Genomic DNA, 23,116 nt, shown 5'->3' with positions numbered 1-23,116 from the left:
GATCTTATAATTTGATTTGAAGCTGCAAGGGTATATGAACTTTAGCTTTTCTTTCTTGTTGGATTTATAAATAATCAAAGATGAAAAGACTGTCTTTGATATAGGTTTTTCAGGCACAAAGCACTTCGTACTAATGACCCTTATAGAAAATGTCGAATCGAGCTCAAAGAATTATTCTTACTCAGACGGGTAAAGACAAGTATTCAATCCGCTAACACTTAATTATATTTGCGTAAGAAAAAAGTTACTTAAAATGCCTAATAGAAATACTACCGTTACGTTTTTTACAACATTTAGTTGTCTTTATGCCTTGGGGAAAAAGTTATTTAAGAGTGGAACTCCTTGTGACTTCTGTTGACTTGAGCGTGGCAAATTGGCGCTATTAGTGTCGTACTTAGGATCTCGCCGCAGGTTGCGACTGCTGGCCGAGTCCGATCTTTGGCTAATCCACTTCAGCCGAAGTCGAGCCGTCAGTCAGTCAGTCTGTTGGCCACTTTGACTTTGGTGTTGACCGAGTCCACGCAACAAAAAAAAAACTAAACTGGCTGCTGCATCGGCTGCATCATCTCCCCTAGTCTTGCTGTGGCACTGCCACTGCCACTGCCACCGCCACTGCCTCTGCCAGCGAATAGAGTTGGCTTTGGCTTTGGCATCGTCAAATTGGTCGGACGCAGTTAGTCTCGTTATTGACTTCGCGCACTCCGGTCGCTGCTCCTCCGACTGCCGAGATTTCCACATCTCTCTCCACCCATTTTTCTCGGCTGGAAAATGCAAATTACGAGCGAACGAAAGTGTTGTCGCCGACCGAAGAATAGGAACGTGACCGAGTCATTGGGAAAATAAGCAGAATTTGTACTTTGATTGCGGGGTTAGAGAAGAAAGTTTCAGCCGATGTTAAAGCCTTACTTGGCAATTTATAATCTCTCGAGTGTAAAGTGATTTGGCAGTGAATAATTTGACCAGGAAAAGCAGAACAAACTAAGGTAAGAAGAAGTGTGCTTAGTGTTACTAAATTACGTATACGACATGTGTGTTGCCAATTTGGTTTCTTATTGAATATAACACAAGATAAAAGTGGATTAATAATTTCTAGGTCTAGTTTTGCGTTAATTTTTAAAACTTTGTGATGTTAGTGCCTTGAAGTCTTTTCTACTTTCTAAATATCCATTTTACATTGAAACAATTTATTACTAATACGACCTGTGTTCAAAGGAAACCGACAATGCCTTTCAAGGCTGCATTATTAATTTTATATTGCGCTTATTAACTGCGCTTAGGCTGTATGTAGGCCAGACTGCCGTTGTCATTTAATGACAATTATTTCGCTACTTCAATTAAATATCTGCAATCCTAATTGCACGAAGAACGAAGAAGCCAGGCTACAACATTCTCCTGACCAAGAATGGCCTCTCAAACAACAACTGGACATGGACATCAGGTGTGTTTATAGTTGACAACCATATAAGCCTTGTTAGCAGAGCGGCAAATGCTTATTCGATTAGCGGGATTTACGAGAGTTGCACTGAGAGAATATTTAAACAATAATACATATCATTCAAGAATGTTGGTTTTAAACAAAAACTATATTTGCTAATAAAATTTATATTGGATAATATTAATAAATTATCTAACAATAACTGATAATGAATGGTTATATTATTTGTTGTAGTTTTATAACATACAAAATATTCTATTCTTAGTTTTAAATACAAAAGTATTACAGAATTTCCTAGTTGAACTCTATCCTAAAAATTTTTCTAAACCTCCAACCTTCTGGTTTTTACAATAATTTGTGTGCTCAATTTTATCAAACGTTCTTTTAATTCAGTTATAAAATCATCAACTGTGTATATTAAAGCTGTGCCAGCTGCTGTGTTGGTAGCTTCTTGGCGACGACACTGGTAATCAAGATCGACAAGTCATTTTTCTTGCTAAACTCGTTCAGGTCGCCATCGTCTGGCAGCCAACTTTGTCCGTTGGCCGCAATTGTTTCTAGCAGGGATCTCTCGGCTTTTCTTGCAATTATTTTCCGATTTTCTCCTCTCGGCTCGGAGGCTGCGTGACAGGTCCGCGGATCAGAAACTGGAGCACCGATGCGCAGTTGGCTTCAGTTGCAGCATCAGTTGCAACTTGTTTGCTGCTTCCAGCTCCGAAGGTGGGTCAGAGCCATAACTCCTCGACGGGATGGGATATAGATGGCTTAGAAGAGGAGCTTCTATACCCCGAGACACGTCTGTTTTGCAATGTATGCGACTATAATCGTGCGTTGAGCCATTTCCAATCGCCAATCACCGGAGTACCGCTATCGAACAATCTCTTTATCGGGAATGCCAGAATGTGCTAATGAAGCATTCTATTCTACTAAGAAGAAATGGAAGACCTACACGATTGAGTACTGTACATCAATGCATCACTTGTGTGGTGGTTTAGACTCGGGGGAAATAAAGGGGAATATGTAGTAACTAATTAGCCCAACAGAGGCACTAGGCTTCCTTTGGAAAACTACCTAATTTCTAAACTTATCAGACACTCTCCCTAAGGGCGGAGTCCCGCTGAGGGGTCTATCCAAAAATAGAAACGATTACAGTTGGCAGAAGCGCTAGCCCTTAATTTAAGCCATGGCCTTAATGGTCATCTGGCATTGCGCACCTCGCAATTATGAATGGCAATAAAGAAAATCTATCTAGCTTCCAAGAAGTGCAGCTTTCGCCGCGCCAACGCGATAAATGACAAGAAAACAATTATCTTGTGAAGCGGCGGGCAGAATTATGATCTTATCTTTGGCTAGAAGCGGCACTGGGCACTGGGCCACAAAGAGCACAGTTAGCCGGCAATCAGATGGTGTCAATGTGGTGCTCTTTCTTCCCCCTGGAAAAGTGGGGAAAACTGACCCACAAAGCACGCGCCATTTGAACCCAGCTGACCGCGATGAATGAAAGCCATTTAGCACCCACAACGGCGTTGAGAGAAGGCCAATTAAAAGGCAACTTTTCCAACAGGGCCATAAAACATTTCGGCCCGGAGAGGAGAATTTCCATGTTCAGAATTTTCGTGGCCAGGCAGCACTAAGGTTTCGAACCGATCCGGCCTGTGGCCAGGCGGTATGCAAATGCTTATGCAAAATACACATACTTATGGGAATTTATGGCGCAGAGTTCATGAGCACTGGCTGCGTCACGCTCTTTTGGGCAATTTCTTTGCCGGATTTCATTAACTACTCCACCTCCTCCTCCTCCTTGTGGCGGCCACGGGGGCATTGCTCGCTCAAGTGTCCATAATGCCGCCTGCCCAAAAGACTTTCATGCCTAAACACAATTTGGCACGAGTCAAATATGGCTATTAAGCCATGAGTTTCATGTATTTCCGATTGATGAAACGAGCCACGAGCTGAAATTATGGCCTTGCATTGCATTGATTGCCCTAGATCACACATTAAATAATTATAAAGAGGAATACCTTCAAGCAAACCAAAACTAAGTATATTCTTGGAATATTAAATCAATAATTTTATATGCTTAAATTTTTGGGTAAATCCAAGTTTTTCAACTATCATAACTAAGCTAAAAATACACAAATTTCAAATCGGATAGCTTTTTTCTGCTAGTTTTTATTGGGCTAACAAAGCTGCATACTGAGTTTTGAAATTAAAGAACATTCATTTTTCTGTCAATTTTTGACAATTTTAACGATGTAACCCCTTATTAAATTTTAAAAATTTTGAAAAAATTAAATTTTTGCCGGTCATGGCTTAAAAGATTTGCCTGTTGATGCTGATCAAGAATATATATGGTTTTTGGGGTCGGAAATGACTTCTTCACATCATTGCAAGCTTCTGACTGAAATTATAGTACACTTCAAAGGTATAAAATTAAAAAGGGTTTCAATTAAAAAATACGATAATTTAATCAAAATTATAGCTCATATTATTCCTGACCATTAATAAAATAGTAAAAATATGCAAACTAATCAATTATCGGCTTAAAGGAAACTTAAAATAAATTTTCTTGCCTGTGAAGAAAATGTAATTTAAAATAAGTAAATATCATAACACGGAATAGCTCAACATATATCCTAATAAAATACAGGAAAAAAACTAGCAATATGTGAAATTATGAAATGCAGCTTTCGTGCAGGAATCCAATTTATAAAGGCCATAAAACATGAACATTTATCAAATGCTTTTAGGTGATAAAAGAAGGAATTACATGGATTTAAAGGCAAAGGAAAACATACTTATTTAACTTTAAGACTGCGAATAAAATGTTTTGCTAACGTGACAACATAAACTAGGAAGTCCATTCAAAAAATCTCAAGATACAAAACCCCATTTGCATAACTCGCAAATACAGACATCTTTAGCTACTAACTGGGGTCCTAAAATCGTCACCTCGCCGGGTCAGTGGTCGTGATCTTGGCCAAGTCACGTAGCTGTTTGGGTCGTAAAGGCCGGCTATCCGTCCGTCCAAGAGCTTCTGCAAATTTCTTACAAAGACCATAAAAGCCGAGAAATTAATTTCTTTTTAACCACCCGCTGCTGCTACCTAACCGAAACTCCACGCCGGCGCGAAAAGTGAATCGTTATTGTCAGACGGTTGGCTGATGGAGGGGCGGGAGATGCCGTAATGAGTAGCACAATGCGACAATTGTCGTGTATTTTTTTTCGTGTCTCATTTTGGATTCGGGTTCGTGACGCAACTGCCAAGGCAGTCAGCTAATGAATGAATCGGGCCTCATGGAGCTCACTAGGGCAAAGGGAAAATGGAGTAGAGGAGTCCCCAGCTGCCATCTCTTTTGGGGGCCGGGCGATTCTACAAAGAAAGTCTCGCGAAGCGATTATGTTTAGCTAGGCTCAGCCTCAGAGTCAGGGAAAGTCATGAAACTTTAATTGCGCAATGTTTCTTTTTTTTTTTTGAGTAAATGATTTGAATAATTTGCAGAACTTGTCCACTCTAGTACACTGGGGAAAATGTTCTACATGACAGAAATGTACAACAAAGTGGTTAGTTATGAGAAATGATAGCGAATTGACATAACAAATATAAATGTTTTAAAAAATATAAATTTAATTCCTAAAGTGAGGAACTAATTAGAAAGTAATCACATTGGCGTATTGTATACATTCCGCTAAACCTAACATATTTGCATTTATTGAATCGTAATTTATCTATTTTTTTATATGAAAATTTTTGCAACACATCTAATTTTAAAAAGCTCATAACTCAGACAAAAAATCATGCTAGTTTTTATAAGGGCAATCAAACTGCTAACTTAAATTAAAATGAAAATTTTTGTCGATTGTTGACAATTTTAACGATGTAACCCCTTATAATTTTTTAAAAAATTTTTTTTCTTAACCGGAAATAGCTAGATCGACTCAGCTATTGATGCTGATTAAGAATATATATAGTTTATAGGGTCGGAAACGACTCTTTTATTAAGTTATAAGCTTTTGACTAGCGTTATAATAACAAGCACCAGTCAACATCATACTCTTATAGACATTTTTCGAACCAATAGAGGCATATATTTTCAGTAGGAGATTTTCCTATTGAGATCCAAATTTTCTCTCAGTGCATGCGCATGTCAGATACGCAATGCTGGGCACAAGACGAGCGCGAAGGAATTAAGCGAATCTCTTAGAGCACACCTACGCTACCCATCTCCACTGGCACCGGCACCGGCACAGGCACCCAACCCGACTCTGGCTCAACCCTCTGGCTGTATCTGTATCTTCAAGCTTGCCTGAGCAAAAAATACGACTAATTTCTGAAATAGTTGCCTCTGCAGATGCGAGCGAACCTTAAAACAGACACTGTAGCAAAGGCAACCTGGTAAATTGAATGGAGAAAGTGATGATCACGGTAGTATGATGTTACAGCGATATATTTGTTAAATAAATCACATCAACACTGACTGGATGCAGTTAACAGTTTGGCACTCAAATGAAAATTCTCTCTTAAAAGTAAAAGCCAGCTGCAGGGGACAAAAGAAAATTCTAGAAATTTGAATAAACCGTTGAAAGGGAAAATGAAAATGTATGCTCTTCGGGTTCTTCGAAGTTCAGATTCTGTTTTATCTCTTCAATTTAACTGTTTTCTCAAACATCAAATTCGAGCCATAAAAACGAAACCAGACACACACATGGGCAGGTCGAGAGACGACCTCTAGGCCCTAAAAGTAAGAGTTTTCTGGACACACAATAAACATCAATTAGCCTTGTTTTGCATTTCTTTTTTCTTTTCTTGTTTCACGTGGACCAATTTTAATTACTCGTCTTACTGTTAGCTCATGAATAAGCACGAAAAACGTTGACAAGAAACACACTCGAAAACATAAACATGGCTGGCCCGCCGATCAGAGGCCATCAAAATTGAAATCTAAAATGGAAATCGCTCAAAGTCTCGGACTCGGATTCGGATTCCAGTGGAAAGTTGGATTTTTACGGCGGCTCGCTTAAGAGTTTTTATTAGAGAAATGGAAACGGAGTTTTTTTCTTAATTGAAATCATCTTGAATTACGAGCACAAAAGCAATGTGGCACAATATTAATTCATTATTCATGCCCAGGCGTGGATCATAAAAAGTTTCATTAATATTCGAGTGAGAGAAGGCGTAATTCAATATGGAATGGAAGGATATTAATTATAATCATATAGTAGTTATTTTCGATTGAATAAAAGCTTAAGCTTTATGAGTCCTTGTAATTATAACAATGGCTTAAGCAATACAAGTTTTTAAAATAACTACAACAAATCTTTGTTTGCTTTCTTTGTATTTAGAACCCATTAAGCTACTTCATTACGCTTTTTATGAGGCTGTGTTCACTGAACAAAAGAAAGAAGATAGCTCTGAGTTTAAGATCTATCATATTCTTAATTATAGAACCCAAAAAGAAACATAGTTTAAGTACGAAATAAACCCATTACAAGAGGCTTTGTTGATTCTCATTTACAACTTAAAATGCAAATATAAGATCAACCATATAATAGCATTGCATGCATATGAATTATTATTGCGAGGCTCATTATCCGGAGCTTCGTTCTAAGCTATTCTTCAGCTATTCCCTAGATATTCTCCAGCTATACTCGATTGTCAAGCAGTGCCCAAGCGATTTCTGTAAAAAATGAAGTGCATTTTATGTTGGCAAACACACACAGAAAGGCGTACAACAGACCGCGGGCAGCTCCAATTATCGTAAGACTTGACCACGGTCATTGATTTCGAAAATGCCTTCACTGCTTCCAGTTTTCCCTCGGTCCCCACATGGCCTCCGGCTCTAGCTTCGCTCTCCACCTCTATGGCTCCCCGGTACTCCTAATCTCGAGCTCGTCACAGCTTCTGCGCTTGCGCAAATGGCAAAACCCGGGCCACCGGCATTTGGGCGACCCACGACGTCCCATTCGGCGTCACTGCGACAACGCTGCCTTTTAATTGCAATTGGCCCTCGGGGGCCTTTGTGGGGGAACCCTTACTGACATTGGCCTGGAGTTCGAGATGGAGATGCAACGGCGAAGGCGACATTGCCCAAATAACTTTGCGCAAATGCTCGACAACATTCACATGCACTGCAAGAAATTGACAGAGTTTCAAAAAAGTACTTAAAAAAGAATTTCAAACGCTATTTACAAAATGTAAAAAGTTGATTTGGTTTCTATTCTATCATCTATTCTGTCTATCTATATCCATAATATTTTAGGGAAGGTACAATTAACCATTAAAAAAGGTTGATTTTGATATTCTATTAGTATTATTTTTAGTTTTCTGGATTTATTTTAAAGATTAATATCGTATTAGCAAATAGTTTAGAGAATTTCTTAGAAACATTAACAAAACAAAGCAATTAATAATGTAATAACATTTATACTTAAATTAACTTAAATGGTAACAAGGAAATATTTAAAAAACGATTTAAAATTTTGTTAGTTACATTTTTTCATATTTTTAGACTGTTTGCTAAACTCTTTTTGTAACTACATTGACCCCTAGGTCACCTGTACTAGGTTTGAATAAACCCCTCTTACGCTACTTTTTTGCCACATAATGTGCAGTTTTGTTTTTTTTTCGCCGTGTGTGCCATATGCAAATAGAGTTGGCTGAAACCGTCCATCCAAACGGATAATAATACATAATGCCCCGATCGGCGGTGTCACCATTCCGGACCACAATCACTTTGTGGCTGTTGAAAGGCGACGGCTGTGTGGACGCGTTCGTCTTCATCACACACTTGAAAACAGAGTTTGGCCAACTCGAAGCTCGTCGGTTATGGCCGGGCATTCTCATTGTGCTGCCCACTTACGCCAGCGACGACTCTATTGTTGTTATGCCGCTGCCACTGCCGCCGCCGTCGCCTCACCTGAGCTCACCTGGGCTCTTTTTTCTTTCTCTTCTCCGGCTGGTTTGAGCCCGACTTCTGCCGCTGAGCCCCATCGACAGTCGCTGTGTGGCATTCAACGAACTCAGACGGACCCGGCCGGGCAGCCCACCTGGATTACCTTACCTTAGTTATCCCAAAAGCCAAGAGCCAGTCCGTCAGGTGCACTGGATTTGGCCGGATTGGGCGGTGTTACCAGTGTTTAAAGTTGAAGTTCAATAAGGCACAAGTAAATGGCATTTCCAATTGGCTTATACGAATGTGATTCAGCAGTGTGTTTAGTGTGTGTTTATTGTGTGTGTTGAGTGTGTGTGCTAATTACTGCGAATATATCTCGCTCTGTGGAGTGAAAGTATCTCATAGATGCAGCCGAATTAACTCGGTGCGTTTGAAAATAGCCAACATTTTTTCCGATACAAACCAACAATTGCATTTCTTTGCGCAATTTATCAGCGACCAAAGCAGACCAAAAGTGGAAAATATATGTCTAGAGTTTTTTTGTGAATTTTTAAATACCGATTTTGCAATACACCCTAATCCAATAATGTTGCTACATTTTGTCGGTTTTTTGGTTTATGCTTACAGCTAATTAATGAGCCGGCTGCAATGAGAGATGATTAGGCGAGTGACGATAGCCCCGCTGCAGCACGCCATGCAACACCTCGCGTTCGTCCCTATGCAAAGTGTGAGGAGTGCGCGGCGCTAAAATGTTGAAAATTAGCGTTCATTGCGCTTAAACGGATTGCATTCACCGCTAATTGCATACAAATTAAAAAAACACTAGCCAAAAAATACAACTCCAAAAGAAACAGCAACAAAAAGCAATAAAGAAAGAAAACCAAACAATAAAAACTAAAGACAAACCATTCGCGGAGAGTGAAACAGAAGTGAAGTGCAAACAGCGATTTGCATCCGCCACCGCGGCATTCCGCGTGTGCTTATCACATCCAAAAGCCCCCTCTAGCCTGAGAGGAGGAGCATGGTCACCTGCAAGGTGGACTCCCAATCCGTGGTGGCCGTTCCCAAAATGAACGCGGCCCGGTCTCGTGGCAAACCCACCGGCGGCAGTCACAGCAACAGCCACTCTTCCGGCTTTCGGCTCCTGGACGGCGATCAGCTCGAAAATAATTCGAGTGTCAGCCGCAATTCGATTTACAAACTAAAGATCGATCTCATGTTCGACGATTCCAGGTGAGTTTCCCTTTAAAATTTCTTTCGGGTTACGGGTCACGGGGTGAAACTTCCATTCAGTGATAATTGCAAGCAGACACAGACCCCGGGGAGGTGTGTTTTCCCCATTAGCCTCGCTCTCGATCTTGGGCCAAAACAAATCAATTAGTCTTTAAGTGTACACAGAGCGAAAATATTATTTTAGAATAATAATCAAAGTAGGTAAAGCCAAGAAAGGTTAACTTAAAGAAGTAACCTAAAAGGTTCTTCAGAATTTCCATAAATTAATGACTAGAATTCTGACTAAAAATCCTTTTGTGTTTATTTTATTATTAATAAAATATTAATTTTATTATTATATATTAACTGGCAGACTCAAAATAAACGAAACTACTTTTTTCATTCATATGACGAAATGTTCTTTAAGAATATTTGAAACATTTTAAGAAGGATTTTAATTAAGTTTCTTGATTATTTCTGGTAATTCGCTGTTAATAATTCTTTCTCTGCACCAACACTCTCATTTCCATTGGCCACCCAGCACACTTTCGTTCTCGAAACCACACAAACTAAGATAAAAAGATACAAAGATAGAAAGATACAAATATACCAAAGCCAAAAACAGAGAGTGAGAGATCTCGAAAGACATGGCAAGACGGCTGCTGCGTTTACCGTTTTGCATTTCCATAACCAACCAAAAAAATACTGTTAGTTTAAAATTAAAAAAACCATATATTGTCTGCAAAGAAAAGAAGAGGGGAAGAGGGAAAGATCTTCAGCTTCAGCGAGATGTTCCATAGATAGATCGACACTTGCTCTTCAGATAAATATTCGTCGTTGACACACATTCGCGACGAACTACTTAATTGATTGAGAAAGAAAACTATAGGCTGCTGCTCCCCGACTCACCTGTGGAATCCCCACACCAGTCCCATCCCAAGCTCATCTTCCAAACTCATCGCCATTCAAAACGCTCGACGTTCTATGGAAATAAGCATTTCCGATTTTATGTCAGCTAGCGGTAAACGGAATGGCTTGAATTGGGAACACCTTAAGCTGCTTTTGGCCATTGGTCAACGACCATCCCGTTCTCTCATCATAGAACTCTCTCATAGTGGTTCTCAACGAGTCCCAGGCTCTGTGACCTGGTCAGCAGGATGTGCTTGTGCCAATTGCAACTCCAGCTAGTTAGAGTTCAGACATAGTCAAGTCAAATATGCTAATCTCTGGTTGCTTTTACGATAATCAGTCAAACTTTCACAAAAACGGAACCGTTTTGTCGCACAGGTCTCATCACTAAACGTGTCTACTTGATGGATAGAACCGAATAGCTAATAAAGCAATAAACACTCCTATCGATTTTATACTGAAATTAAAATATATGGATCAGGAAAGTCCCTACTAACCATTGGAGATATATCATAGTAATGAATAGTATAACTTTATTAGGACTGCCGGCAAAAAACATTAGTAGAAAAAAAGAAGTTCTAGCGTACACAACTTAATGGGTCTTTAATCTAATGATTCAAAAAATATATTTGATTTTATACTTTAAATTTTAAAGCTCTCTTAAGCTGAAATTTAAACTTGCTAAGAACACAGGTAATAGCTAAGATCTTAAAACAAAGCGAATTAAGTAAGTTTTTAAGTTGTATAGATCAGGAAACGTAACCTGACTAATGAGTTTATTTGGATTTTAGTGATTAAATAAGAAATGTTTATGGAATTGTTCATGTTTACCTTTCAATATTCAAAAACAGGAAACCTCTAATCCGAAGCTGCTTTAATTACATGAATACAGTTTTTAAAGTGAGTGAGAACTTTCTGTAGGGGCGGAAGACTCCAATGCTCCACATCCCAAACTAGTTTCAGAAACATATACTTGGCTTTGCTCTTCCTATTTTACAATCCTCTACTTCCTCCTAACCCAGATCCATGCGAAGCAGCCGCCTTGACGATCCCCGCGGATCGCATCGCACTCGCTCCATCATCATGTATGGGCGCAGTGAGTTGGCCAGCACCAGTGGCGACACGCCACGCTCCCTCAGCAGCTTCCTCCAGGACAATGGACAGTCGGCCAAGGTGCTGGCCGAGGCGGCCAAGAAGGATGTGCAGCGGATCAGCAACAGTGTGCAGGCCCAGATCGAGCAGCTATTCACGGACGTGGCTAAGGACGCTACCAGTAGCTTCGAGGTTACCTGCCTGGGCGCCCTACCGCTGAAGGACAAGGTGACCAGCCTGCAGGGTCTCCAAGAGCCACTGCGTCAGCTATATCTAAGCGAGGTGACCAAGAAGGTAGGATGACTTTTAGGAGGACTGTATGGGTTTATTGATTGTCTGATTTATTTCTTAGAAGCTCAACTCTGGATCGCTGGATATCTGTGCCACCGGACTGCGGGTAAAGATCAGCACCCTCTCCATAGCTTGTGGAGCGGATGGTTCGGAGGAAGGCGAGGCCCTCATCACGCCCTTCCACAACATAGCCGTGTGGTCGGCGGTGAAGTTCGTCATTTCTGACGACGATGGTGGCGCGGCCTTTCTACCCCTGATAACCGATCCGGAGAACATAGACAAGACTGCCCTGTTCCAGCCATTGAGGTGGGTCTACTTACACTATTCCTGATAGTCCAAAGCTAACAATATTTTCCGTCCATCAGCTCCAGCGAGCAACTGGCGGTGGAGCACAGCATCCATGTGCATGCACCCATCTTTGCGGTGGTCATGCGCTCGGCCAACTCGCCCAAGGTGCTCGAGTGCCATGGTTTTATCTGCAAGAGCACCGAAGATGCCATTGTGATCGCAGCCACGCTCTACCAGAGCCTGATGGCCCACGTGAGCACCAGTTCGCGGCGGAACACTCCGCGAAGAGCTCCCCGTCAGCAAAATGGTGTCAGCTGCATTAGCATTGCGAGCAGCTCGGCCCTCGCGAGCTCCAACTATCTATCCCGCTCCCAGATTGTGCCTAGCGCCAACGGAAGGCGTAGCTCCTTTCGGGGGAGCACCAGCGTGGCAGGAACTCCCTCCCGCTCGGGAAGAAAGAAGCGGATATCGAGTAGCTCCTTGAGCTCCCACAGTAATGTCATCAACGAGGCCGCTGAGCTGGAGACCTCCACAGAGGAGCGTCGTCGCAAATCTCACAAGTCCAAGAGGGCTCCACCAGTGCCGACGACAGTGCCCGGTTCGGGAGGTCACCGAAACGGAGGTGGTGGCACCCCCTCCCGCAGTGGCAGCATTGTGTGCGGCAATGGTCACGTGACCCGCTTGCATCAGGGTGCACATTCCGGCAAGAAAGCCTCTTCTGGGCCAGACCTCTCGTCGAGCGTGGACGTGGCACCAGTCAATGGAGACATACTCACACGAGTGGCCATTCCCAGATCTGGAAGCTTCCTCAACACCGGTGGTCTGACGCGCTACAAATCGCGGGCTGCGAGGCGGCATTCCGGCAAACTCGGCGGCGGTGGCGGAGGCGGAGGAGGGTGAGTATTGTCACCGAACTGGGGGGCAGGGGTAGTTGGGAAACCCCAACTACTCCTGTCCCTGGGTGCGGGCAGCAGTCTGTTTGCAATCTGGGGGAGAAGGTTTGGCCTGGTTGATTGGCATCGCTTGAATTGTGCTTCTAGTTCCCCACTTGGTTTCAGCGAGCTGTTTAACGAATTTCGACTGCACGAGAACCTGCACTCGCTGGACGACATCCTGTACGCCATCATCGATGCCGACGGTATGTCCTTTAACGACCTGAAGCCCATCTACAAGGAATTCCTGCTCAAGCTGGCCGTGACCCTCACCCAGGACGAGCTCTTTCAGCGCTCCAAGAACATAATGCGGCGACAGAAGAAAAAGAAGCAGAAGCGCAAGGCGAGTGTCAATGGTTCACAGGTGGGTCTCAGCTCTTGACTTTCCTAACCTTTGGGTAACTTTCCTCTCTCCCCAGAAGAAGCCAAAGACTAGTTTCTTTGGAACCAAGAGCCTGAAGAAGGTCTTCCAGCTGGGTCAGTTCCGTTCCTGCCGCGGAAAGCTCGCCAAGCCGGCTGTTAAGGCCAAAGAGGGCAGCCTGGACAAACGCAAGATCAGTGCGCCCATCATCATTGGCCCACCCATCAGCCATGCGCAGCAACAGCATCAAAGGAACAGGGCGGCCACCAGTGGCTCCGACGTCTCCGTAGTAAGGAACGAGCATACCCAGGGACTCAATCGGAATAGCAGCAGCGGGTAGGTTCTCGCTTGAAGCTCCTAAACTCCCAGTAAAAGTCATTAAAGTTATTTAACCCCAATCCCCCTCAGGTACGTGTCCTGTTCGGAGTGCAGCTACGACTCCGAGTCCTGTGCCTGTGCCTCGGCCGATCGCTGCTATTGCAGCCTGCGCACCGAGCACCTGAACCACAAGCTGCGCCAGAAAAACGAACGTAACATGGCACTGGCCTCGCCCACCCGGAAGCCATCAGCAAATCAAAGTGGAACCGGAACTACGGCCACCAACCGGCACTCGCTGATCTCTTGCCGTTCAGACGACAAGTGCTACTGTTCAATGGTGGAGGAGGAGCCGGCCAGTTCTCTGGAGCGCGACTCAGCCAATAATACGCACACGGACACGACCACGTCCTGCGATTCTGACAGTTGTGTGAGCGCCAGCAAGTGCTACTGCAAGCGCACCCAGCGCCGACAGCGTTCCTCGGCGGCGGCAGCCATCAGTGAGGATTCCCTATCCCAACAACAGCGCAAGTCCCGTCCAGGAGGGGCAAGTGGGGCTCCGCGAAAGACCAAGCCCTCGGAGAAACTGGGCTTAGACTACGAGCTCTTCAACATCAGCGGTAGCGGGCAGCCGGTGCAGCCCCATGAGGCTCTCAGCGTAAAGAAGAGCGTGGAGGCGGCAGCTGTGTTTGCTGATATGAAACTCAGTCAGACGACGGACATCAAGAGCTTGTGCCCGCCAAAGGGGGCGGTAACAGCGGGACTGGGATCCCGGTTGGGCAATGGCAGCTGTCGATCGCAAGCCTCCTCCAGAAGGTCCTCGTACCGTACCCGAGAGTCCTTCAGCACGGATCGCTTGGGCGGAGGCCTACCCCTGGCCATGCCTCTGGGCAAGAGCATAGGCTTGGCAGGAGGCGGTAGCGCAGACAATCTGCTGGCCAACATCAAGGCCATGGAGGCCAAGGCAGCCTCCATTCGTAGCAGCGCCAGCAGGAGCCGCATGGGCAGCTACCAGTCGATGCGGGCAGTGAGTGCCTCCCTGGAGGACTCGCTGGGTTACTTGCCATAGATGTGGGTTCGGAATAGTTACGATGTACATAGCACATAAGACTACATACTCATATATACTACATATTTAATAGTAATTCATTTACGGCTTATGTTTCCCAAGACAATTATCGCCAGTAATTCAAAGCGGATCAATTATCTTGCGAAACGTAATCATGTCTAGCATAAGTACCTCCTATAGAACATCCAGTGTGACTTAATCTCTAAGATCTAATCCATAGAAACTCGAGGTGCAATATAAAGACCAACCATTGGAAGGACCAGATTCCTTGATTTAAAAGCAGTGCAATATTTATAATATATGATTTAATATTATTAAATACAAATAAAAACATGTTTTACATCAACATATGAAGATTTCATTCGGGAAAGATTGAAAATAAGTGTAAACAAAATAATTGCAGAGAGTGATTAAACTTATTTGAAAATATCAACTATTAAAAAAAAAAAACAATATTCACTGTTTTTATTTATTTAATTATAACAGCACGTGGGGAAATTCTAGGAAAATATACAAGTCATTGTTGAGCTCATACGATATATAGTAAAGACTATAAAGAAGGAACTTTTTAAGTTAAAGTAACTTTATCTTGTGTTGATTGTTACAAAGACTTTTATAACTTTATCTTATGTAGATTTTTATAAGATCAATAAACGATTAAGTTTTTTGATGACCGCAGGGACGAAGAAAACATAAGTGCTTTAAATCCTATTGGGTGCCGACGCTAACTTATATGTAAAAGTCTCATATCCTTGTCAAGATGCATATCACTCTTATTGCCTGTTCATTATTAGAGCATTCACTGTACCACTCACTTGCTTAGATATAGTGCTCTGTCATTCTATTTTTGACCACGGGATGCGATCGCCGTCGGCACTGGCTAATCACAACCGGAGGGTCAGGGTCAGGGGCAGAGACCCAAAAGCGAAAGCCCCGCTGGCGAAACACGTTCCGCCGGGACCAGATGTTGAAGCTCTCGCCGCTACCGCCATCGCAGGGCGCACGTCAAAGCGGGCGGGATTGATAAGATTACGGACTGCTGACTACTGCTCGGTGTGGCCTATGTATGTAGCACCAGCTGTTGGCTTCTGGACACCCCATCTCGCGTGGAGAGCTAACGTGGTGGGTGCGTACGGAGATGGAATTCATTTCGCTGCGATCTGCCGCCCAGAGCTGACAAACCCAGAGACCAGAGACCATGACCACCTCCGCTGATAGTGTGTTCGTTTCCCGTTCCGATGGCATCTCCGCCGAAGGAGTCCGGGACCAGTATGCCGATGGCAAGGCCGCCAAGGTGTGGGAGATCTTTATCGGAGACAAGAACTCCCGTACGGACAACTACAAGAACTTCCTGATCGATATGTTGCGGAAGAAGGGCTGCAAGCGGGTCCTAGATGTGGCCTGTGGAACGGGGTAAGTCATGAGGAGAGATGGCCTTGGAAAAAATTAAGGTTTCGACTTATTTTTGCATAAAATAGCCTTCGTATTCTAAATCATTTAAATATTTTTTTCCAGTGTCGACTCTCTTATGCTTGTGGAGGCTGGGTTCGAGGTGGTTTCCGTTGATGCTTCTGACAAGATGTTAAAGTATGCTCTTAAGGAGCGCTGGAACCGTCGGAAGGAGGCTGCCTTTGACAGTTGGGGTGAGTTAGCCGAGAGGAACTCCAAAAACCCCTATACTAAATAACATCGTCTTAAATCTGGCAGTCATTGAGGAGGCCAACTGGCTGACTCTGTACGATGACATTCAGGAGCATATCAAGGACGGTTTCGATGCTGTGATCTGCCTAGGCAACTCCTTTGCCCACTTGATGGACGGTTTTGGGGATCAGCGGGAGCACAAGCAGGCCATAGGCAACTTTGAGAAGTGCCTAAAGCCAGGTGGCGTTCTGCTAATTGATCACCGCAACTATGATAATATCCTCGAGACTGGAGCCACGCCCGCCAAGAGCATCTACTATAATGTGAGTATTTATATTTAATAATTTAAAGAATTTAAAATGATGTTCAGAGATACTGAATTTCGTCAGTGGAATTATGCCACATCATTTCTATATTAATTAAAAACTATTAAATGACACATTCCATTCAAAAACAACCAAATACTGTAGCGTCATCGTGGCGATAAGAGCGGCTGCTGCTGCTGATCTTGTTTTCGATCCAAGAGCAATTGCATCGCTCACAGATTTCCCCATCATTATCAACCTTATCGGTTTCACGGCTTTCGATTTAATTAATCCAACCTAATCCAACTTCTACGAATGACTTGGGACTTATTACAGACGAGTCACACAGCGGACATCAAGACATCCGTGCTTTTCTATTGCGGCAAGCCAGCCCTGGTCTCCATGGACTACCTGATCGCTGGAAACAAACTGACCAGCGAGTTCCGCCTGTCCTACTATCCCCACGAGCTGAAGCGCTTCCGTGAGATCCTTGGCGAAATCTTTTCGGAGAAGGCCAAGCACCAGCTGTACGGCGACTTCAAAGAGATGAGCCTGGTAAAGAATCCTGCCTTCTACATCCACCTGATCGAGAAGCCCGAGGTATAGGTTTAAGAAATTAGTTTGTATTCCACATAAGGTCACAGAACACACATCTACATAAATATACATTATAAAGTTCCTCGAAAGCACACAGAGTCGTCTTCCAAATTCCCTCCTTCTAAGCCAGAATGCAGTACCGCCCCACAATGGAGGCGAAGCACAGGGTAACCATGGCTGCCTCGATTACAAAGGGTACTTTCGCCTTCACAAAGTTGAACAGTCCGGTATACAGACTGGATAGGGTAGTCAGTAGGGTCGACGTCATCTCGCTTCCGCCAAAGTCAGTTTCAGACTGACAACTGAAACGTAAATAAAATCGAAAACACAAAAGGTATGGGCTACGAATTAGCGTTGCAAATATTTCGATTTAAAGAGAGGCTAAATGCTCGAAAGGCGAATTACAATCAAATACAGGAAAAATTCTATTAAGGTCTAATTTTTCTCTGCTTGAATCTGGTTACAAAAGTTTTCAAGAAAATGTAAAGATTTGACTTTATAGTACGGAAAAATACCAACATTGAATCATAGTATTTGTTACTTTTTTCTCTTTTAATAATTGTTATAAAACGTTTATTTTGGTTCCTTCCTGCACAACAAATTTCATCGGCGCTATAATACATTCTTATGAAGTAGACTGTTCTCCCGCTTGTTCTTTAACACAGTATACCGTATTTAAGTTTTAAATACAATATCAAATGGAGGATCGTCTGGCCTACACCTCTGACGCAATTTCATTAACATGCCGCCGAATACAAAAATAATCAAGAGAAAGAGAAAGAAAAAAAACTAAGCCAGCTTGGGGACTTAATCGACAAAGTGTTTATTTTATTATTAATAGGTTTCAGTTCCTTTACACCAGTTCAGCTTTACTTTATCAACGGAATCGTGGCGAATCACAAGAGTGTGTCGTCACATGCCAACTATCTTGTTGATGCGCTTAACGTCGATGATCTGGCGATTGATTTCGCCGGTCAGTTGGGTCAGAATCTCCTTTATGGTGCGGTGCTGGTTCTCCGGCAGCTCGTACGCATTCTGTTTGAGCTCCTCCTGACTCTTGGCGATATGATAGCGCTGTTTGTTGAGGGACTTTTTGGCTGCATCCAAACTGGCCGCCAAGCCCTTTGTGACCGTGTTGAGGCGCGTCACCTCCTGGGAGAACTCACGCTCGGCGACAATATGGTTCGGCAGCGCAGCATTGGCCTGCTTCATCAGGTTGTAGCATTTCCGGACAAGCAGCTCCTGGTTGTAACTTATCTCCTCAAAGCGTTCGGCCAGCTTGTGGGCACGCTCGCTGATCAGCTCGCGTTCCTGTTCCAGATCCTGGATTTCCTGGAGCTGCTGCTCTTTCTTTAGCTGGATCTGGTTGATGTGGCGTGCAAACGCGGTGCTCACCAGGTCGTGGCGTTTCAGGTACTGTTCGCGAAGCACATCTATTGCTTGGTTGAGCAGCTCGTAGCTCTCCTGCGCGGAGGGCGAGGAGAGCTTATCCGCCAGTATTGGCTGGTTGACACTGCGTTGCAACAGCGACTTGATCGTGTCCACAAACGACGGTCCACTCTCCTGTTCATCAATATCCAGGCCGGTCTTCGTGTGCTCACTGGGTGTCACCAGTAGCTGGGGATCGATAACCAGCTTGAGACTGACCACCTGACCGCTGCCCAGCAGGATGACCACTCCAGCAGGCATCTGCAGAAGGGCGATGCCCAAGACAGCGTTAATTTCCGCGCTAGAGTTGAACTTGGTGCACAAGATGTACTCCGCACGGGAAGAGGCGGTCAACTCTAGTCTATCATGTTCGGCCTCGCTGTCTAGGTAGCGCTGCAACTCTGAGATGAAGCTCACGGTGACCACATGCAGGCCGGCGTTGTGGTAGGCAAAGTACCGTAGCTCGTTTATCAGATCACGTTTCAAGTGGATGGGGCAGTTGTAGGCGGTCCCAGCTCCAGTTTTCGAAGATGACGAGAGACCCAGCTCCAATTCCACTGTCTCCAAAACGTGTATGACATACTCGGCGGGCTCGATTAGTACAAAGTCATCCACCTCGTTGAACGAATGCTCGGCGGCCTCCGCCTCCATGAGCAAGGCATGATGCAGCTTTCCATTGGATTCGGCCATCACCACGGTAGGCGGCAGCGAAGGAATGACCATAAGGGCGCACGACTCTAGACCATAATTGTCGCGAGCTTGGGGCGTAATGGTAATGGGGCCCTGCAGACGCGTCTTCTCCGAGTCTAGGCCAGTCAGTAGGATATAGATGTTGCCGTTCTCGCGCAGCACCAACACGGGCCACTCGATCTTCGCCTGCTTCTGCACGGATTTCGCCGCCTGCAAGGTCTGGTTTCTCTGACTGGCTGTAGTGTCGACCGTAGTTACATTATCCTGATCTGCATTACGGGGCTTGACTGCCGGAGCAATGTCAAAGTCGACGGCCACCTCACCAAAGTCGGTGAGAGAGGTGTTGGACGTGCCCCGCATTACTGAGGGACCCACTTGCCACACATGGCGCAACTTGGCGTGGTTGTAGACGCGAATGGTGTTGTTGTTAAGCAGCACCAGCAGTGTGGAGTCGGAGACTGAGTGCGGATGCCAGCGGATTTGGCGCACCTCCAGTGGGCTGTTCTGGAACAGCTGTGTATCCAGGCTGAATGTGCGGCATGTGATCTTCGCCTTGCCGTCCTTGAAGTAACCGTCGGGGCCCCAGCGGCGTGGTAGCTCGAGGATGGTAACGCCGCGCGGACCACCCAGCGCCACCAAAGACCCCTCGTTGGAAGCCAGCACGCGGTCCACATCTAGGCCCACGGCGTTGGCCGGTATAAGCGTCTGACACTGTATGCCGCCGGAGGCATGCTTGCCCTCCGGATCCGTTAGCGAGGCACGCCAGTTGCGCACTAGCAGGCAGCTGTCCTTTGCGTCCCAGGCGAACAGCAGGTCGTCCTTGCAGTCCAGCAAGTTTTGGGTTTTTTGCACCAGCGGCAGGCCATGGCGGATCTTCTCGAATAATTCCTCCTTGTTTAGTTCCAAAATATCTGTGAGCGACATGGTCCTTAGTTTATGTCACGCTCATAAACAGAATAAACAAAAACGTAAACTTAAACAAACTTCTGAATAAAATTAGCGTTTTGAACAAAAGCGTGACCGGACTGAATTTTAAAATGTTCTGCCACCGGATATTTCCTGCTTGGCAGCTGGGCACACTTTTACGCATAGTAACGTAATCCAAAACGTAACAGTTAACAGAAACGTAATAAAAAAAAGTGCTAGAAACAAATTCAAAAACCGGAAATGTTACAAGGTCCTGACAGAATATTATTAAATAATAAATAAATAAAGCAAAAAAAACTGCTGGGTTAGTTAGTAAATTTCATAATTTTAGGGTATGTAATTGTATTTATTTCATCATGCTTAAATTTTCTTAAGAACATTTTTAACAGAGCTTTAAAAAATTAAGAAAAATGAATAAGAGTCTCTTAAAATGATAAGGGATAAAAAATAATTAATACAAATAGTTTTGCCTGGATGATTATAGATATAATTCTATAACCCGAAATATCTAATTCCCTAAGATATTTATTTACAACCAACGCCGGTTGGAATTTAAATGTTTACTAATCAAGCTTAATTAATATTTAATATATTAGTAACAACCACATTTAGATTCGTTTTTGGATCTCTATGAGTGGCACAACTTTCAGCTTCAGTGTTATATCCTCCACGAAATAAAGATCCTCAAAGGGAAAGCTTGTCCTAAACTTGTAATTTCTTAACAATTTGGCCAGTGTCACTTTAGCCGAAATTAAAGCATATCTCCAACCTGAAATTAAAAGTCAAATAATTATTGAATTAAAGACATTTCAGTTTCTGAAAAATATATAAATCTACCTATGCAATTCCTGATACCCTTGGTAAAGGGTATGAATGCGTATGGGTGCTTATCCTGCATATTGTGGGGCAAAAAGTGATCAGGATTAAAGGTCTCTGCCTCGGGTCCCCATATTTTCTTGCTCCGGTGCATGTGGAACATGTCGATGGCTATCTGAACCCCCTGAGGTATCACAATTCCGTTGGACAACTTTAGATCCTGCGAAGTTTGTCGAGATACTACAGGCACTGGCGGCACAACACGCATTGATTCGTTCAGGATCAAGTCCAGATACACCATCTGCTGAATATCAGTATAGGTCACTTCGAAGTCTCCGGTATTTGGGAACAGGCTGCGTATCTCCTCGAAGGCCTTCTCTTGGTATTCAGGAAACATGGCCAACAGCATTAGGGTATAGTAAACGGTATTTGCCGTGGTCTCGAAGGCTCCGAAAACAATTATATTGGACTCGTCCACCACATTTTTCCAGCTAAACACACCCCGTCTTAGTAGATCCGTGGCTACGTTGAGAAATATGTTCTTGTCACTGGATTGGATGGATGACAATGACGATTCCTTTGCATCTGCGATCATCTTTTTCTGGATGAGCTGAAAGGGATTAAGAGAAAGTATCAATAAAGTTGGCTAAGATATCCTGCGGGACCCTTACCTTTTTGATAAACTCACGGATCTCGGTCTTGGCCTGGTAGTACTGCGATTCCTTGCCAACCAACTGGCGTATAAATCGGCTATTGAGCCACGGCGAGAAGCACATATCTGCCATGGTGTTCAGAGCACTATTAATGCATAATGCAGCAGTCCGAATCTCGTTCAACACTCACCATTGATACCGTTCCAGCAGGGAGTTGCTCCTAAAGTTCTCTTCGCTCTTTGCATCGCTTCCCATAGTGGTTTCTTTATAATACAGAATAAAAGCAATATTAAATGGACAAGCTCTAAGGAAGAAGGACTCGTTGAGTAACTTACGCGTAGCTACGCTCAAGGTAAAGCTCTGTAGCAGTGGTATAAGATCCTTCTCTCCATCGTTCTCCAGAGGCTTCAGTTGATCCAAAAGCAAAGCCGTCTCTCGGTTGAAAATGGGCAGGAAACTGAGTAGAACCTTGTGGCTAAAGGCGGGATTCAGCAACTTGCGATGGATGCTCCAGGAAGGATCTAGGCGAAGTCGTAGATGAGTAACTAAAACATATTCTCTACCAAACACACACACCCTTTAAGCTAAATAGTCCCATGCCGGCTCCATCGTCCACCGCCTTGTAGATGATGCCCTTATTGATGCAGTGCGGCGAGGTGAATATATCCTGAATCACCTGTGGATCGCTGACAATCATAAAAGGAATGGGTCCAAGCCATGAGAATATAACAGAGCCATGCTTCTCCAGAAAGATGGCAAACGAATTGAGGATATCTACATGGAGACACCAACATTATTATCCTTTATAATCCAAAGTATCATTTCCGAGCACCTTCACGACGGCTCAGCCAGTGGGCCATGCCCAGTAGGGGATATCCAAGTGGCCCTGGGACCTTGAGAGCAAACAGGTAAAACCTGCGCCGACTCCACAGGAAGTAGAACCATAGGAGAAAGACTAAGCTACACCATAAAGTCCAAGTCAGCATGCTGATAATCCTTGATTCGTATACAATCCGATTTCTATTCCGATTTCGACCGAGCAACCGAGTGATTTGAAGTGCGCCAACAGAGTGATCGTCTTTTTATAAGCCGGACGTGATGCCTGCTTTGGGTCGCGTTCGATCTATTGTCACGCTTAGTGCTCAATAATCGACCCGACTCCCCCAGCGAAGAAAAAAGAAAGAGCTACGAGCTAGGTGAGTCCCGTCGTCGTAGTGTGCCGTTTTTTATTGGTATCAACAAGGGGGGTCGCGCATACAAAT

General features: G+C 44.0%; 5 protein-coding genes across 6 annotated transcripts; 2 read left to right on the top strand and 3 right to left on the bottom strand.

The window, feature by feature from the left end:
* Nucleotides 1-9,302: 9,302 nt before the first annotated feature.
* LOC110186828 (uncharacterized) lies at nucleotides 9,303-15,145 on the top strand. Its single transcript, XM_020956116.2, has 7 exons — nucleotides 9,303-9,561; nucleotides 11,472-11,835; nucleotides 11,894-12,138; nucleotides 12,198-13,016; nucleotides 13,119-13,416; nucleotides 13,472-13,749; nucleotides 13,822-15,145. The coding sequence occupies exons 1-7, from the start codon at nucleotides 9,350-9,352 to the stop codon at nucleotides 14,795-14,797; spliced, it is 3,192 nt and encodes a 1,063-aa protein (XP_020811775.1). The 5' UTR covers nucleotides 9,303-9,349; the 3' UTR covers nucleotides 14,798-15,145.
* A 626-nt stretch (nucleotides 15,146-15,771) lies between these two features.
* Gnmt (Glycine N-methyltransferase) lies at nucleotides 15,772-17,432 on the top strand. The gene is made up of 4 exons (XM_020955982.2): nucleotides 15,772-16,210; nucleotides 16,313-16,440; nucleotides 16,505-16,761; nucleotides 17,080-17,432. The coding sequence occupies exons 1-4, from the start codon at nucleotides 15,996-15,998 to the stop codon at nucleotides 17,347-17,349; spliced, it is 870 nt and encodes a 289-aa protein (XP_020811641.1). The 5' UTR covers nucleotides 15,772-15,995; the 3' UTR covers nucleotides 17,350-17,432.
* Nucleotides 17,119-18,096, bottom strand: LOC110186711 (uncharacterized). The gene is made up of 2 exons (XM_020955983.2): nucleotides 17,860-18,096; nucleotides 17,119-17,642 (listed from the first exon to the last, which is right to left on the bottom strand). Exons 1-2 carry the CDS (start codon nucleotides 17,961-17,963, stop codon nucleotides 17,462-17,464), a joined length of 285 nt encoding a protein of 94 aa, XP_020811642.2. The 5' UTR covers nucleotides 17,964-18,096; the 3' UTR covers nucleotides 17,119-17,461.
* A 43-nt stretch (nucleotides 18,097-18,139) lies between these two features.
* mbo (Nuclear pore complex protein Nup88) lies at nucleotides 18,140-20,520 on the bottom strand. Its single transcript, XM_020955981.2, has one exon. The coding sequence runs from the start codon at nucleotides 20,380-20,382 to the stop codon at nucleotides 18,253-18,255; it is 2,130 nt and encodes a 709-aa protein (XP_020811640.2). The 5' UTR covers nucleotides 20,383-20,520; the 3' UTR covers nucleotides 18,140-18,252.
* A 190-nt stretch (nucleotides 20,521-20,710) lies between these two features.
* Nucleotides 20,711-23,040, bottom strand: Cyp313a4 (Cytochrome P450 313a4). Of its 2 annotated transcripts, none has more exons than XM_086840387.1 (7): nucleotides 22,687-23,040; nucleotides 22,431-22,628; nucleotides 22,190-22,375; nucleotides 22,045-22,117; nucleotides 21,873-21,999; nucleotides 21,223-21,811; nucleotides 20,711-21,154 (listed from the first exon to the last, which is right to left on the bottom strand). In XM_086840387.1, the coding sequence occupies exons 1-7, from the start codon at nucleotides 22,838-22,840 to the stop codon at nucleotides 20,994-20,996; spliced, it is 1,488 nt and encodes a 495-aa protein (XP_086696513.1). In that variant the 5' UTR covers nucleotides 22,841-23,040; the 3' UTR covers nucleotides 20,711-20,993. The 2 variants fall into 2 exon arrangements, with proteins under 2 accessions (XP_086696513.1, XP_086696514.1); XM_086840388.1 differs by having other exon boundaries at nucleotides 21,873-21,979; nucleotides 22,687-22,929.
* Nucleotides 23,041-23,116: the final 76 nt, after the last annotated feature.

The sequence above is a fragment of the Drosophila serrata genome, unplaced genomic scaffold (genome assembly GCF_035046125.1).
Source record: "Drosophila serrata isolate PLE 108 unplaced genomic scaffold, ASM3504612v1 contig_382, whole genome shotgun sequence".
Lineage (NCBI taxonomy): Eukaryota > Metazoa > Arthropoda > Insecta > Diptera > Drosophilidae > Drosophila > Drosophila serrata.
Note: the sequence above shows the minus strand (reverse complement) of the source record. Positions and strands in the feature narration are given on the sequence as shown.